Source organism: Labeo rohita, chromosome 2, assembly GCF_022985175.1.
Source record: "Labeo rohita strain BAU-BD-2019 chromosome 2, IGBB_LRoh.1.0, whole genome shotgun sequence".
NCBI classification, from domain to species: Eukaryota; Metazoa; Chordata; class Actinopteri; order Cypriniformes; family Cyprinidae; genus Labeo; species Labeo rohita.
In genome coordinates this window covers 8,320,638-8,333,591 of record NC_066870.1, presented here as the reverse complement: position 1 = coordinate 8,333,591, position 12,954 = coordinate 8,320,638, and the positions used below count along the sequence as shown (strand labels likewise).

The following is a 12,954-nucleotide window of genomic DNA, read 5'->3' as shown; positions in this document are numbered from 1 at the left end:
GTGCACAAATAGATGTGTAATTTTCTTAATGAATAATTTATGGAAGAGTTCTTAAGTATCCTAATGAGTTTCCAGGTTAGGTGTAATCCTGTAAGATTATTACAATTGATTATCAAACATGATATCACATATACATGTGTTTATATTGTCTTTTATGCTGATTTGGAAGGCCTCATATTGACACTTTGTTCAAGGACATAGTTATAATATTAATGAAGATATAAAATTTTAAAAACAGCAGAGGCTAGAAAGTTTAAAGAATTAAAAATAAAAGTGTTCTTTTGAATTCTTTTGAATTGCTTTAATATTAAGCAGTTATATGATCAAATATGCTTTCGTGAACTGAAACTAAAATTTAATCTCCTGTTTTTTCATTAAATATTCATTTGTGTATCTTTCCACACAATTACTTCAGAATATTGCAATAGAAAATATGCACATTTTGACTCATTTACTAATTAAATCTGAAAAGATAACGCATTAAGCCTTCTTAATTTTATTATGCAGTCAAACAAAAGTGGAATTAAATTGAATTTGCCTTTCCAAGCTGTAAAAAACTAAATTAATGCCTCACCATATGGGCCTCAACTAAATGTGCAAGTAACATTCTCAGCTAGCAATGGCCCATTAGTCTTAGTTTGTCATTATTTTCACTTGTTAATGATTTTTAATTTCGGCAAATATTGTTTATTTTTATTCCTGGCAAATGAAGCTTATGGTAAATAAACTTTTATCCAGCAGTCCTAAAGCCAGTCTTAATTTATGCATCATCTCTTCTGCATCGCATCACAGAGACCGTGTTTGTTTTGGCAGGTGAATCAGGACTGGTTTTTGGTTTTATGATGTTCGCTGGAGTTAGGCTGCTGAGCGAGGCAGGCAACATTAATTCTGTTCTCAAAATGCTACGCACATATTTAAAAAAAAAATATGCTTGAAGAGTTCAATTTATGAAGGGTTGCAGTGGTCTGAAGTATTGTATTCCAATTCTGAGTTGAATACCAAATGAAAAATGAATTCTCTCTCTCTCTTAATGTCTCTTTCTCTTGCTCTTTTGTCTATCAGCATTGTGTTAGCACCGTCAGAGAATTAAATAGTGCAATAATTACAGTACCACATGACTTTTTTTTTAAACAAAATTAAATGAGAATAAATTGGATTCAAATAGGGGTTCAGGCTTGCACAAGACATGCGTGCATGTTTTAAAAAGGCCATTATTCATTCTCTTAGTGAATCGTATGTGTTTGTGTATCCATCCCTAACTGATTAGGATCCAACAATTCAAGCCATTTGTTTATGTCTCCCAGCAGTGTTGGGTAGATTACTTGTGAAAGCTAATGAAACAGTCATTACAAATTAATCAGCTACAATTCTTAGATGGTACTTTTTAGATGATCTAATATTATTACTTTTAATCTCTCATTGATCATTTATTTGATGTCATGCACAAGATTTCTGTAGTATTTTAAAAAAAATTGCAGCGAGATGTTCCTTTTTGCAGTATAAAGAAATGGTTCACCCAAAAATCTAAATTTTCTGACAAATAACTCTCAGGCCATCAAAGATGTAAATTTAGCATTATATCACTTGCTCACTACAGGATCCTCTGCAGTGAGTGGGTGCCGTCAGAATGAGTGTCTAAACAGCTAATAAAAACATCACAATAATCCAGTCTATCAACTAATGTCCTGTGAAGAGAAAAGCTACATTCTTATAAAACAAATTCATTAAGGGATTTTAACTTTAAACCATTGCTTCTGGCCAAAATCGTCATCATTTATAATTCATAGTCCATAATTCACAATAGCTCTTACTCTAGTGAAAAAGTCCATTCTCTGTTATTCTCTCACATCAAAATTCTCTGACATATTTGTTTAGAACTAGGACTGTTTTCGCTGGTGCTTGATCTGTGTATATTTCTCTCCTAATTCAGAAGAGACAACTTTTTTCACTAGAGAAAGCAGTGCTATGAATAGAGGACTCATAATTTAGCCATAAACATTGGTTTCAATAAAAAAAAAAGTCTTGAAGGATTTGTTTATTGCAAATAAGGATGCTCGTATCGACCGTTTAACCGTTAACCGACAGTAAGAATTTTAACTGATTAATACTATCAGTTGAATGGTTTAAAAGTTTTTTTTTCCACAATTATTATTATTTTTTTAATTATTATTATTTTGTACATTTGCTGCATGGTGAAAGACAAAATAATGCTATACATACTTTACTCACAACGCGTGTACATACACTGACCAAAATTATAAACGCAACACTTTTGTTTTTGCCCCCATTTTTCATGAGCTGAACTCATAACACCACCGGCACCATAGGCCACTCAATCCACATTGTTGACATCAGCAAACCGCTCACCCACACAATGCCATACACACTGTCTGCCATCTGCCCTGTACAGTAAAAGCCGGGATTCATCCGTGAAGAGAACACCTCTCCAAAGTGCCAGACGCCATCGAATGTGAGCATTTGCCCATTCAAGTCGGTTACGACGATGAATTGCAGTCAGGTCGAGACCCTGATGAGGATGACGAGCAAACAAAAGTGTTGCGTTTATAATTTTGGTCAGTGTATTTCACTGAGCAAGTACCTGCAAGTGACAATATTGGATAATGGTCACTTGCAGGTATCAGAGAGTTAAAACGTGAGTGAACATATTCAAATTTTGAATGGATTTTAGTCTAGAAAGTGCATCACTGGAAAGCTGTCACTCATTTTACTGTAGTTAATCACGATCTCACAAAGTTAATAAGAAGTGATAAAAGAACCTTTACAATGCGCAGTTAATCTCTTATTTACGTAATGTCTGCACTTGTTTTAATGAGAGTCCGCAAACATGTAGAACTCAGCAGAATTGAACAGAACACTGCATTTGGGTGGTGAGTGGATTGTAACTCTGTTCTCTGATCGCCCACTGTCTCTGCTGAAAAAGAAAACAGTTAAAACCAGCCTAAGCTGGTTGGCTGGTTTTAGCTGGTCATCCAGGCTGGTCTGAGCTGGTCACCAAGCTGGTTTTAGAGGGGTTTTGGCCACTTCCAGGCTGGTCTTAGCTGGTCAGCCTGGGAGACCAGCTGGAACAACCAGCTAAAACCAGCCTGGCCAGCCTGGAGACCAGCTAAAACCAGCTACTTTCGTCTTAAACCAGCTAAAACCAGCCAACCAGCCTAGGCTGGTTTTACCTGTTTTTTTCAGCAGGGGTGTTAATGAAATTAACAGATATGTCTGTGATTAGCCAAATTGCTCAACCCTGCAAAAACACAATGTGAATAGAAACATATGACCAGTGGATGAGAAGTCGCGAACTGCAAATTGACGTGATTTTCTGATGGTGTTTTTGCTGCGGGTCTTACAGTTAAGCGGCTTTCACACAGGATGTGGAAAGTGGTGCGCAGTGAAACCCATTCATTTCAATTGCTTGCACGTCGCAAATGACGGTTTGTTGCTGCATTGACCAAAGTGCACCACTGGCACGCAAGATGCCCGTGCCACGCTCAAAGTTCAAAATAGTTTAACTTTTACCACTGCGGTCTGAAGTGCTGCGCTGAACCCAGTCCTTCGTGAAAGCCGCTTTAACAGTCAGCGCTCCAGTCTATCCGTACAGCATGTCGACATGTTATTTAAAAAAAAAAAAAAAACTAGACACAAACACTGAGGTATGCCTGCTATATAGCCTATTTTTGTGTCTGATGTGAAGAACAAGACCGGTACCGTTCTTAAAAATGCTCAGAAGCATTCAGTGTGTGTTTTAGTTATGTCACCTTAATTAGATAATTATTTAATATTTAGTGTAGGAGTGTATTTATTCTATTCTTTTTTTTATTTATATTATTTTATTCAGATTTTCTCTGTCTTGAGAAGTGCATGATAATTTAAAGATGTGTGAATCTAGTTTTTTTTTTTTGTTGCTCTGTATGCTGCTGTTTGCACATTAAAATAAGTATTTGTTTGTATTTTTATGTATCATAGATTCTATTTTTATTTAATCCAAATTTATTATTCTAATTTCATCAGTTGGTTAATGTTCGGTTAATGAGCAGCGGTTGTCGGTCAGGAAAATTAACCGAAATAAGCAGCCCTAATTGCAAACATGCAGTCTTTCACTTTAAAGAATGCCAGTTGTTGGACTGGAGTTGTGTAGATTGCTTATGGATTGTTGTGAGTTTTTATCAGCTGTTTAGACTCTCATTCTGACGACACCCATTCATTGCAGAGGATCCATTGATGAGCAATAGATGTAATGTTACATTTCTCCAAGTCTGTTTCTAAAAACAACCTCATCTACATCTTGGGTGGCTTGACAGTACGTACATACATTTTCAGCAAATTTAAATTTTGGGGTAAATCATTCCAATAAAACTTTACAATAAGGTCTATTAGTTAACATTATTTAACATGATCTACAATTGATCTACAATTATTCCTTTAACCTGCACCAAGACAAACAGTTTTACATAAAGTTTCTTATATATTTTGATGAAAGTGCATTAATTACAACTTATATCATTACATGCTATATAATCTACAAAGTACATGTTCGTTACTACTCAACACTGTCTCTAAAGTAGAACTGAAAAATCTAGGACAAACATGCTTGTGTCTTTAATCAGTCATACTATTTTTATAATAAAAGCTCTGCTCTGCTGTGTAACACACTTACTTAGTCATTGCAATTTGCATTTAGTGTCTTTCCCTCTCTTTATGACCTTGTTTTCAGTCTGATTTAACATATTCAGAGGTGCTGAACTCTGCATGGGGCTTTAGATCAAAAGTGTTAATGCATGAAACCCAGTCGTAAAACAGACCTGTGAAGCGATAGCATAAACATTATACATAAACTCTAGTATTTACTTATCAACATGTTTTATTGTAACTGTCAAAAAAGCTCCTGTAACAGGCATAATTTCCTTTTGCGTTCTTAAGGGAGGCTTTAATGTTGATATTTTAGCATAATATTTTATTAGGTGCACATATAATAACCTTTTTTCACATGATAAACCATTGCTTAATATATTAAGTGTTGCTGTACACTACTTGTAAATGCAAATATATGATATTGTAGCAGTGCATTTTAATTCGTCTGTTATACATCAAATCACTTTATTTGTTTCTCCTTTGTTATTATGCCCAGATTGGCATATGAAACCCAGGCCCAGTCCAGATGCTCCAGAATGGTTTAATGACTACCAGCTCAATGACAGTGTGTTCCTGGTCCAACCAACCAATCGATATGTGTAGAACAGTGTGAGTCCAGCAGCAAGTTGAGACAGACTGGGTCTTAATATAAGGACAAGCTAGAGTCTACGGCTACTCTGAAATGTTTCTCAGTCTCCCCTAAATGATTTCATGCTGGTAGGAGGGATTGGATCCAGATGTGGTACTGAATGAAAGCGTCAAACCCTTGAATTTGAAGCAGGTAGCTACTGGTAACCAGTAGAGATAAAATCAAAAGGGTGAAGGTTTGATGTGTGAACCAGTATTATGCATCAATCAGTGTTTAAACTGATTAATTTAATCAGTTTGATCAATTTAAGGTTTTAAATTTAAGGTTAAATTTAAGATTTAAGGTAGCAAAGGCTGGGCGATAATTTTATAACGATAATTACTGTGATATAATTTTCCTCAATTAATCGATATGAAGAGTTCAATAAATGTTAGATATAATTTTTTTGTGCCAAAAGCGGACCAAAGTTCAAACTGGCGCGCTGGGCGAGCTCACTAGAGAAGATGCATATATTATCTCGATGCGGCGCGGGCGTGCCTGAAAACACCAAGTGCGTCGCACCACATGTGCGTCTCGACCACATTGCTTCCGTTATGAGCGCAGCTGCCACGTGCCTACATTTGAACTAACGAACCTGAGCGCACAAAAGACGCGATATGTGAACAGCTCCGTCACGGGAGCACTAAACAGCGCTGTGAGATCCAGTGTGATGAACACAAATGACTGTTAATCAAACTAGTTTAAAACTGTGTGCAACGAGACATTCAGAAGGCTTTTCAGTCTACACATCGCCATAATTTATCATGGATTTACTGTAGTAACACTCACTGCACCGTGTTATTGTGGCAGCAATATGGAATATTCACATTAAATTTTATTCTTTCACTTTGGAGCAAAATCTGACTTTAAACTTACAAGAAATAAAGATTTGACATTTATCATGATAATTACCGGTATAGACTGATATGAAAAAAATTATCGTGATAATAATAATTTTTTTTCCCATAAAACTGTGCTAAAAATGGTTCAAAGGTGCCACCCATATTTATGAGGGCATTGGCGTATCTCAAAAAACATGGCCGTTATCAGCCAGTTAAGTTTCTATTGATCGGAACAAAAGGCTGATGGCCCAGAGGTTTGCAAGAAATTTGAAAGAATCATGTTTTACACCTTGTATATCAGTGTTGTTCAAGGTTTTTCCTTGGAATTGGGCTACTTTAACACTGTTGCCCAATTTGTTTTTGATGTCCTCGAGTTGAGGCGACCCCAATAACGTCATATTTAGCCCCTGAAATATGAATTTTATCCTCCAGATCACGATTTTTAACAGGGACCCCCTCCCCCTTAATACGCAATTGGGCTAGTCATGAGAAAACCTGGCAACCCTGTTGTTTCACACACACAATATTCATATCATATGCTAGATTTCCTTAATCTGCACAACTTTGTTTCTAGAACCACTGCTGTCAATCAAAGCACTTGCTAAATATTTGGCATTATATAAACAGTTACTTTTTCTAAATTCATTTTAGATGGTTTTGAATTTTCACCAAAATTGATACAGGCAGTCTTCAGATGGTCCAACAAAATGCTATCGAAAGCTATTTGATACCCAACTGTTCTTAAATAACGCCTCTCCAGCCTCTCCTCCATTGACATTTACATTAAAAAAAAGGCCTTTCTGGTCTCCTTTCCCACGTACTGCCGGACCGGAAGCGTTAGCTTTAGCTGTTTATCGCGGGTAGTTTAGCGTTTTTTCGGCTAATGGTTGCAGGCTTGCCTTCTAGTGGCTTTGGCTATATCTCTTCAACACTTTATCATATTCAAACCAAACTTGGAGTTTGTTATGACAACCATGTCCTGAGTTTACCTGCACAGTTTTGGCACAGTGCCACCAAGTGGTCAGGAGATGCCAAAATGGATCTGAGGCTGTATTTCTGCAATGCTTTGCATATTGGCACCAAACTATGTGTGGGTCATTGTCACCCCTAGTTTATCACACCACCTCAATTTGGATGCAGCGCCACCTATTCGTCAAAAGTGATAAATCAATAAATAATATTTCTAGTGTTATTAATTTATTGCCATTTTGAATAAAATCCTCTTAAAATGTCTATAATTACCCAAATGACTTAAATAACTTGAACCCTGTTAGTTGCTGCTTGCAGCTATATTTTATTAATTTTTAAACTCCAATTTTGTGTGAAAGTTAAAAAATTAAGACCAACAACATAGACAAGGACTTAAAACACAAGGGGTAAGAAACAAAACAAAGTTTAGAAAGTGAAAATATGGTTTGGACATAGTGAGCTGGATTTATGTGTGTTTACCAAGAAGAGGAGGGGACCGTGCACTGAACCCTGAGGCACCCTGGTGGTTAGTTGATGTGATTCAGACAATCTTACAAGAAACCTTGGCTATACTCATGAGGCAGACTTCAAGGTAGCTCTAGTCTTTTTTTACCCTACGGACATAAAGTTTACTGTTTCTGATCATGACTAGCTTTTCTAAGTAGGGGTCATGCTCTTATATCTATACAGTGATGCAGAAAAACAGGTTTGGTTTAAAAGTAATAAAAAAGGCAAGAAAACAGTGAATGCTAAATTGATTAGATGAAAATGGAGCGTAGTTTACTCAATTTTACTTTAATTTGCTTAATTAAATTAGTTAAAGCAGTACGGATTTAGACAATCATCTGCCCTTCTTAAAATAACTTGTGCATCTTTTTTAGTTTTCATGCATTTTATTCATCTGCTGATAATAATCATGTTTCCATCTGTCATTTGCGAAGCGCTAAGTGTGTCTGAAGGCTTACTGCTGTTGTTTTTCTCTGTGTCACGATCACAGTGATTCAGTGGTTGTCTTATCAGTTCTTTGTTCCCAAGAGAATAATGCGACTAATGTAACATTTAAAGAGGCGTAACTCAAATTACTTCGTAATTGTAACTGATCTGTTGGTCAGTCATAAGCTATTGATCGGCCCCTGCCACCATTATCCTGTCTTGAGCAATAGTAATTTGTGCTCAGATTTGCAGATCAGCCAAGCAGGGCAAACATGCTCTAATTTGTTAGGCCAATCTCATGGCACTCAGCATCCCTTCGGTATTCTAGGCAGATAAATAGAAAGACCAGGGTGATAGATTTAATGCCATGGTGTTGATGATTAGTCATTACACTGCTGGTTAAAAGGGATAAGTATTTAAGGGTCCTGTCAAAGCAGCATTTCACTCATTGCATACCCACATTTTTAGTATATTTGTCAAGCAGACTAAGCAGACTATTACAGTGGTTCTCAAACATTTTCAGACCAAGTACCACCTTTAATCAGAGCAAATCAGAACAAACATTGAATTTGTAGCTGTCCCATCATATCGCTTGCTATGTTTTTCCAGTAAGAGTTGTGTTCACAAAATTCAGGAGTTTACACAGAACCGCCTGACCATTTGAGATGGAGCTCAGTTTAAGAATTGCTATGATAAGAGTTTCTTAGAAAGCTTCATACTTTGTTCCACCATAAAAGTGAATCTGGTGAGATGCATGACTCTAACAAGAACTGAATATAACAGTAACATTCACAATCATACCACACTTGGCTGCACCTGAAAGCACACAGAATCACCTCTCAATGTCACGTATCCACAAAGACACTCAATAGATTTAGTTGTAAGACCATGCGGTGAGAAAATATATTTCATTGTTGCTTATGCCAGAAACAGTCACTAAGGAACACAAAAGTGCAACTGGGAAGTAAACTCACAAATACGGCATACTTTGTTTTTTTAAGTATCCACAAGTTTTCTGTGCCCCATGTCTTCCAGTTCGTAGTAAACAAGCGGGACGTGACATTCATTCATTCAACAGTTGACAGTAGTGATGGGCAAATGAAACCTCATGAAGCACTGCCATTTTCCTCCGACTGATTCGGGGAAAGATTTAAAACAGCACGATCTGGCGGTTAGTAAAAAATAAAGCAGCCAAAAGCCTGTGAAAGAAACATGTCGGATGAAACATTCACGCGTGTCACAGATCGACTGTTACGTGCACAAATATAGAAGTCTAACAGCGTGTGTGTTTGTTTGTTGAATTTCTGTCTCTGATAAATTCATTTACCCATTAAACTGTGGCATTAAATGATAGTACGAATATCTATATGATGTAATAGAAGAATGATGTACACATTAAGTGCATATGGCAAATATTTAATTTTCCTGAAATAATTTGTATTTTTCATATTACTTCAAATGTCACATCACTAGTAGCTGAAATCAAGATTTAGCGATCCAAACTTGCTAACAATGTGGGAGCACAGCTTCGAACGGTACATGTTGTCACTGAGCACAGTAACGACATCTCTCATAAAGGTTTGTAACTTTACAAGGTAAACAATAATCAGAAAAACACTTAGCCTCTCGCTAATTAGCACACAAAATACCATCGGTATACTACTACTGCCACCTCACCGGAAGTTGTACCCACGTTTTTTTTACAGTAGCGCCCCTCAGAAACAGGTGGATAGTTTTTAAGTTTTGTGAAATAATATATACATTGTAAAAAGCTCTACAGAAATAAAACTGCCTAATCAGGACCAGTAGATCTAGTATTTCCACTAAAGTGAAAAGCTGTAGCATTGTTTGGTCAAACATTCAACAATACACTATGAAAGCATTCAATGCATGATTTAAATGAACCTCTGATGCTAATTCGCCAGTTTTCTCTTCTGTCTTTTAGCCGTTGAAGCTGCATTGTGAGGTTTGCAGTATAGTGTCCAGCTCTGGGCAGATGCTGGGGCGTGAAGCAGGAGCTGAGATCGACCAGTCCTCCTGCATATGGAGAATGAACAACGCACCCACGCGCGGCTTTGAGAGGGATGTGGGCCGCAGGACAGACCTGAGAGTGGTGTCTCACACTAGTGTTCCTCTGCTAATCCAAAAACCCCAGCACTTCTTTGGCCAGGGGAATGAGACCATCTATGTGGTGTGGGGACCCTTGCGCAACATGAGGCAGGATGGCAAGGGCATCGTGTACAACATGCTGCGGCAAGCGGTGGAAAACTACCCACATGCGCGCATCTACGTCACCACAGAAGACCGCATGAATTACTGCGACACTGTTTTCAAGAAGGAGACGGGCAAAGACAGGTGAGAGCACTGTAACCACATCACCTATTTGTGATGCACTGTGCGTATGAAGGCAGTAGTGAATCTGGCCCAGATTCTAAACATTAAACATCTTTAGTTGTAACTGTAAAACTTTAACTCACAGGTTTCCAGAAAGTGGCTTGTATCTGGATGTTGTGTGCCATTCCGAACTGAATTGAGAATATTGCAGTTCAGTTTTAAAGTATTGAATTGTACCTCTTTAAATAGCTTCAGCCAAATGTCCCAGACTAAAATGTAATTCTGGGCTGTTACAACTGAAAGAAACTTGCAACTGACTGATCTTGAAAGATATCAGTGCCTTTGCTTTGTCTGAAGATGCACAACAGTAATGTTTTTTTCCAAAGGCATGTTTATAAAAATTATTTAAATGTCCTAATTGAACTGTGGCCTAATCCTGGCTTAGTTTGTGAAACCGGGCCTAGGTCTCTTAAAATCAGATTTTGTTAGCTTGTAAAATTATGTTAGCTTGTAAAATGTCATACGGTACAACTGCTGAAACAATAAGTGTATTTATCAATTAATAACATTTGGTGTTCCTTATTACTTATTAATATTTTTGAAAGATGTTTGTCCACCAAGGTCATGTGGTATAACCAACTTGGGAAACATGCAGAAAAAAAATGGAATCAGGAAATGATATTATTAATAAGTCTCTTAAAAATCATTTTTTTATGTTAGGTAGTAAAATGTCATATGGTGCAACTGTCTAAACAAGTAATTATATTTGCTAATTAATAAGTGAAAGTGAAAAAGTGAAAGTCGTGATGTATGGTGACCCATACTCAAAATTGGTGCTCTGCATTTAACCCATCACAAGTGCACACACACTTGAAGAATGAAGAAGTCTCTTAAAATCTGATTTTTATGTTAGAGTGTAAAATGTCATATGGTACAACTGCCTAAACAAATTATACCTAATTAATTAATAAAAGGTGATGGTCAATGGTTATATCACATGACATTTTTTCATTAAATTGAAACTTTTTACTTTTTAAATAAAGCATATGAAATGAACAGGACTCTTGTTAAAAAAAAGTTTTTGTTTAAAGTTGCAAAATGTCATGTGGTGCAACTGTCCAAACAAGTATTTATATTTGCTAATTAATAAAAGGTGATGTTGCTTATTGCTTATTAATATTTGAAAAAGTTTTGTCCACCAAGGTCATGTAGTACAACCAACTTGGGAAAAATCTGATTTTTTTATTTTAGGTTGTAAAATGTTATATGGTACAACTGTCTAAACAAGTAAATAAAAGGTTATGGTTGTATCATATGACATTTTTCATTAAATTGAAACTTTTCACTTTTCAAGCAAAACCATATGAAAAGAAAACAGCTCTCTCTTATTTGTAAAAAGTGTTTTTTAGGTTGTAAAATGTCATATGGTGCAACTGTCTAAACAAGTAATTATATCTGCTAATTAATAAAAGGTGATATTGCTTATTGCTTATTAATATTTTAAAAAGTTTTGTCCACCAAGGTCGTGTGGTACAACCAACTTAAGAAACATGCAAAACAAAATGGAAACAGGACATTATATTAATTAATAAGTCTCTTAAAATCTGATTTTCAGGCTTTTATACATAAAAAGTGTTTTTTTAAATAGTCGTACATGCATATGGATATTAGCATATGAGCATGTGAAAACTGTTTTTGAATAATATTTTTTTTAAGGTTGTTATAGGTCTTACTGGCAGACATAGATAAATTGCTGAAATTATGCACCAACGTGAATCTTAGAATGTACTTTTCTGAAGACAACATGTTCTTGTCCTCTTTAGATGTGCAATACAAATAGCTGTAGCACTTCAGTAGCTCAGTGTTCTCAGGAAGGCAGAGTAGGTAAAATCTTCCTTGTGTTGTTGTCAACATCCCAGCGGTACCAAAGGTGAGATGTCGTCAGAAGAAATCAATGGACTCTCAAGGTTATTTGAGTTCTGAAGTGCACTCGCTGTGTGCTAATGAGTCTGGCACACTGTGCGCTCATAGCGCAGGAATTAATCAGCTGTTGATATTACTCATTACAGTCATCAGACCATAACATAACACCCTCATGAATGTTTCATTTGAAGTTGAGCGCTCACAAAGTCAGCAGGTTCACTGTTACTCTCTAAAAAGTCTCCAAAAAATCTCTATTTCATGGAGAGGCTTAGATTACATTTGATCAGTCTGACTGAAATGCTGCGATAGTTCTGCCTTTCAAGAGTAATCCCCACATGATAGCCCTAATGCTGTTGTGTTATAGCACAGATAAGAGATATTCCTAAGGAGGGCTGGAGAGGATTATCCTTTATCCTACATCAATTCCTTTAGAGGAAAAGCAAGCAGATAGTGATGTCTCTAACAGTGTGCTGCAGTTTGTATATCCGGTAGGTGAGGTGCGGCCATTTACCGCATGGAGAAGAGTCGCTTATAGTGTGAGTGAATGCATGGCCATGAGCAGATGTGTGTGTAATGTCAGTAATAAATCAGCCTTAATAGAGCAGATCGGCATGTCAGGAAACAGTTGGCATCAAAGCCTTTGTTTTGAATCACTTTTTCGGGGCAGCTTCACTTACAGACAAC

At 36.6% G+C, this 12,954-nt stretch overlaps 1 protein-coding gene across 1 annotated transcript in view; it reads left to right on the top strand.

Annotated features, from left to right (window-relative positions):
• Positions 1–12,954, top strand: part of st6galnac3 (ST6 (alpha-N-acetyl-neuraminyl-2,3-beta-galactosyl-1,3)-N-acetylgalactosaminide alpha-2,6-sialyltransferase 3) — a 111,675-nt gene that overhangs the window by 54,091 nt on the left and 44,630 nt on the right. Inside the window, exon 3 of the mRNA XM_051126868.1 lies at positions 9,959–10,368. Coding sequence (XP_050982825.1) covers positions 9,959–10,368 — 410 coding nt within the window. The remainder of the gene's footprint in view (positions 1–9,958; positions 10,369–12,954) is intronic.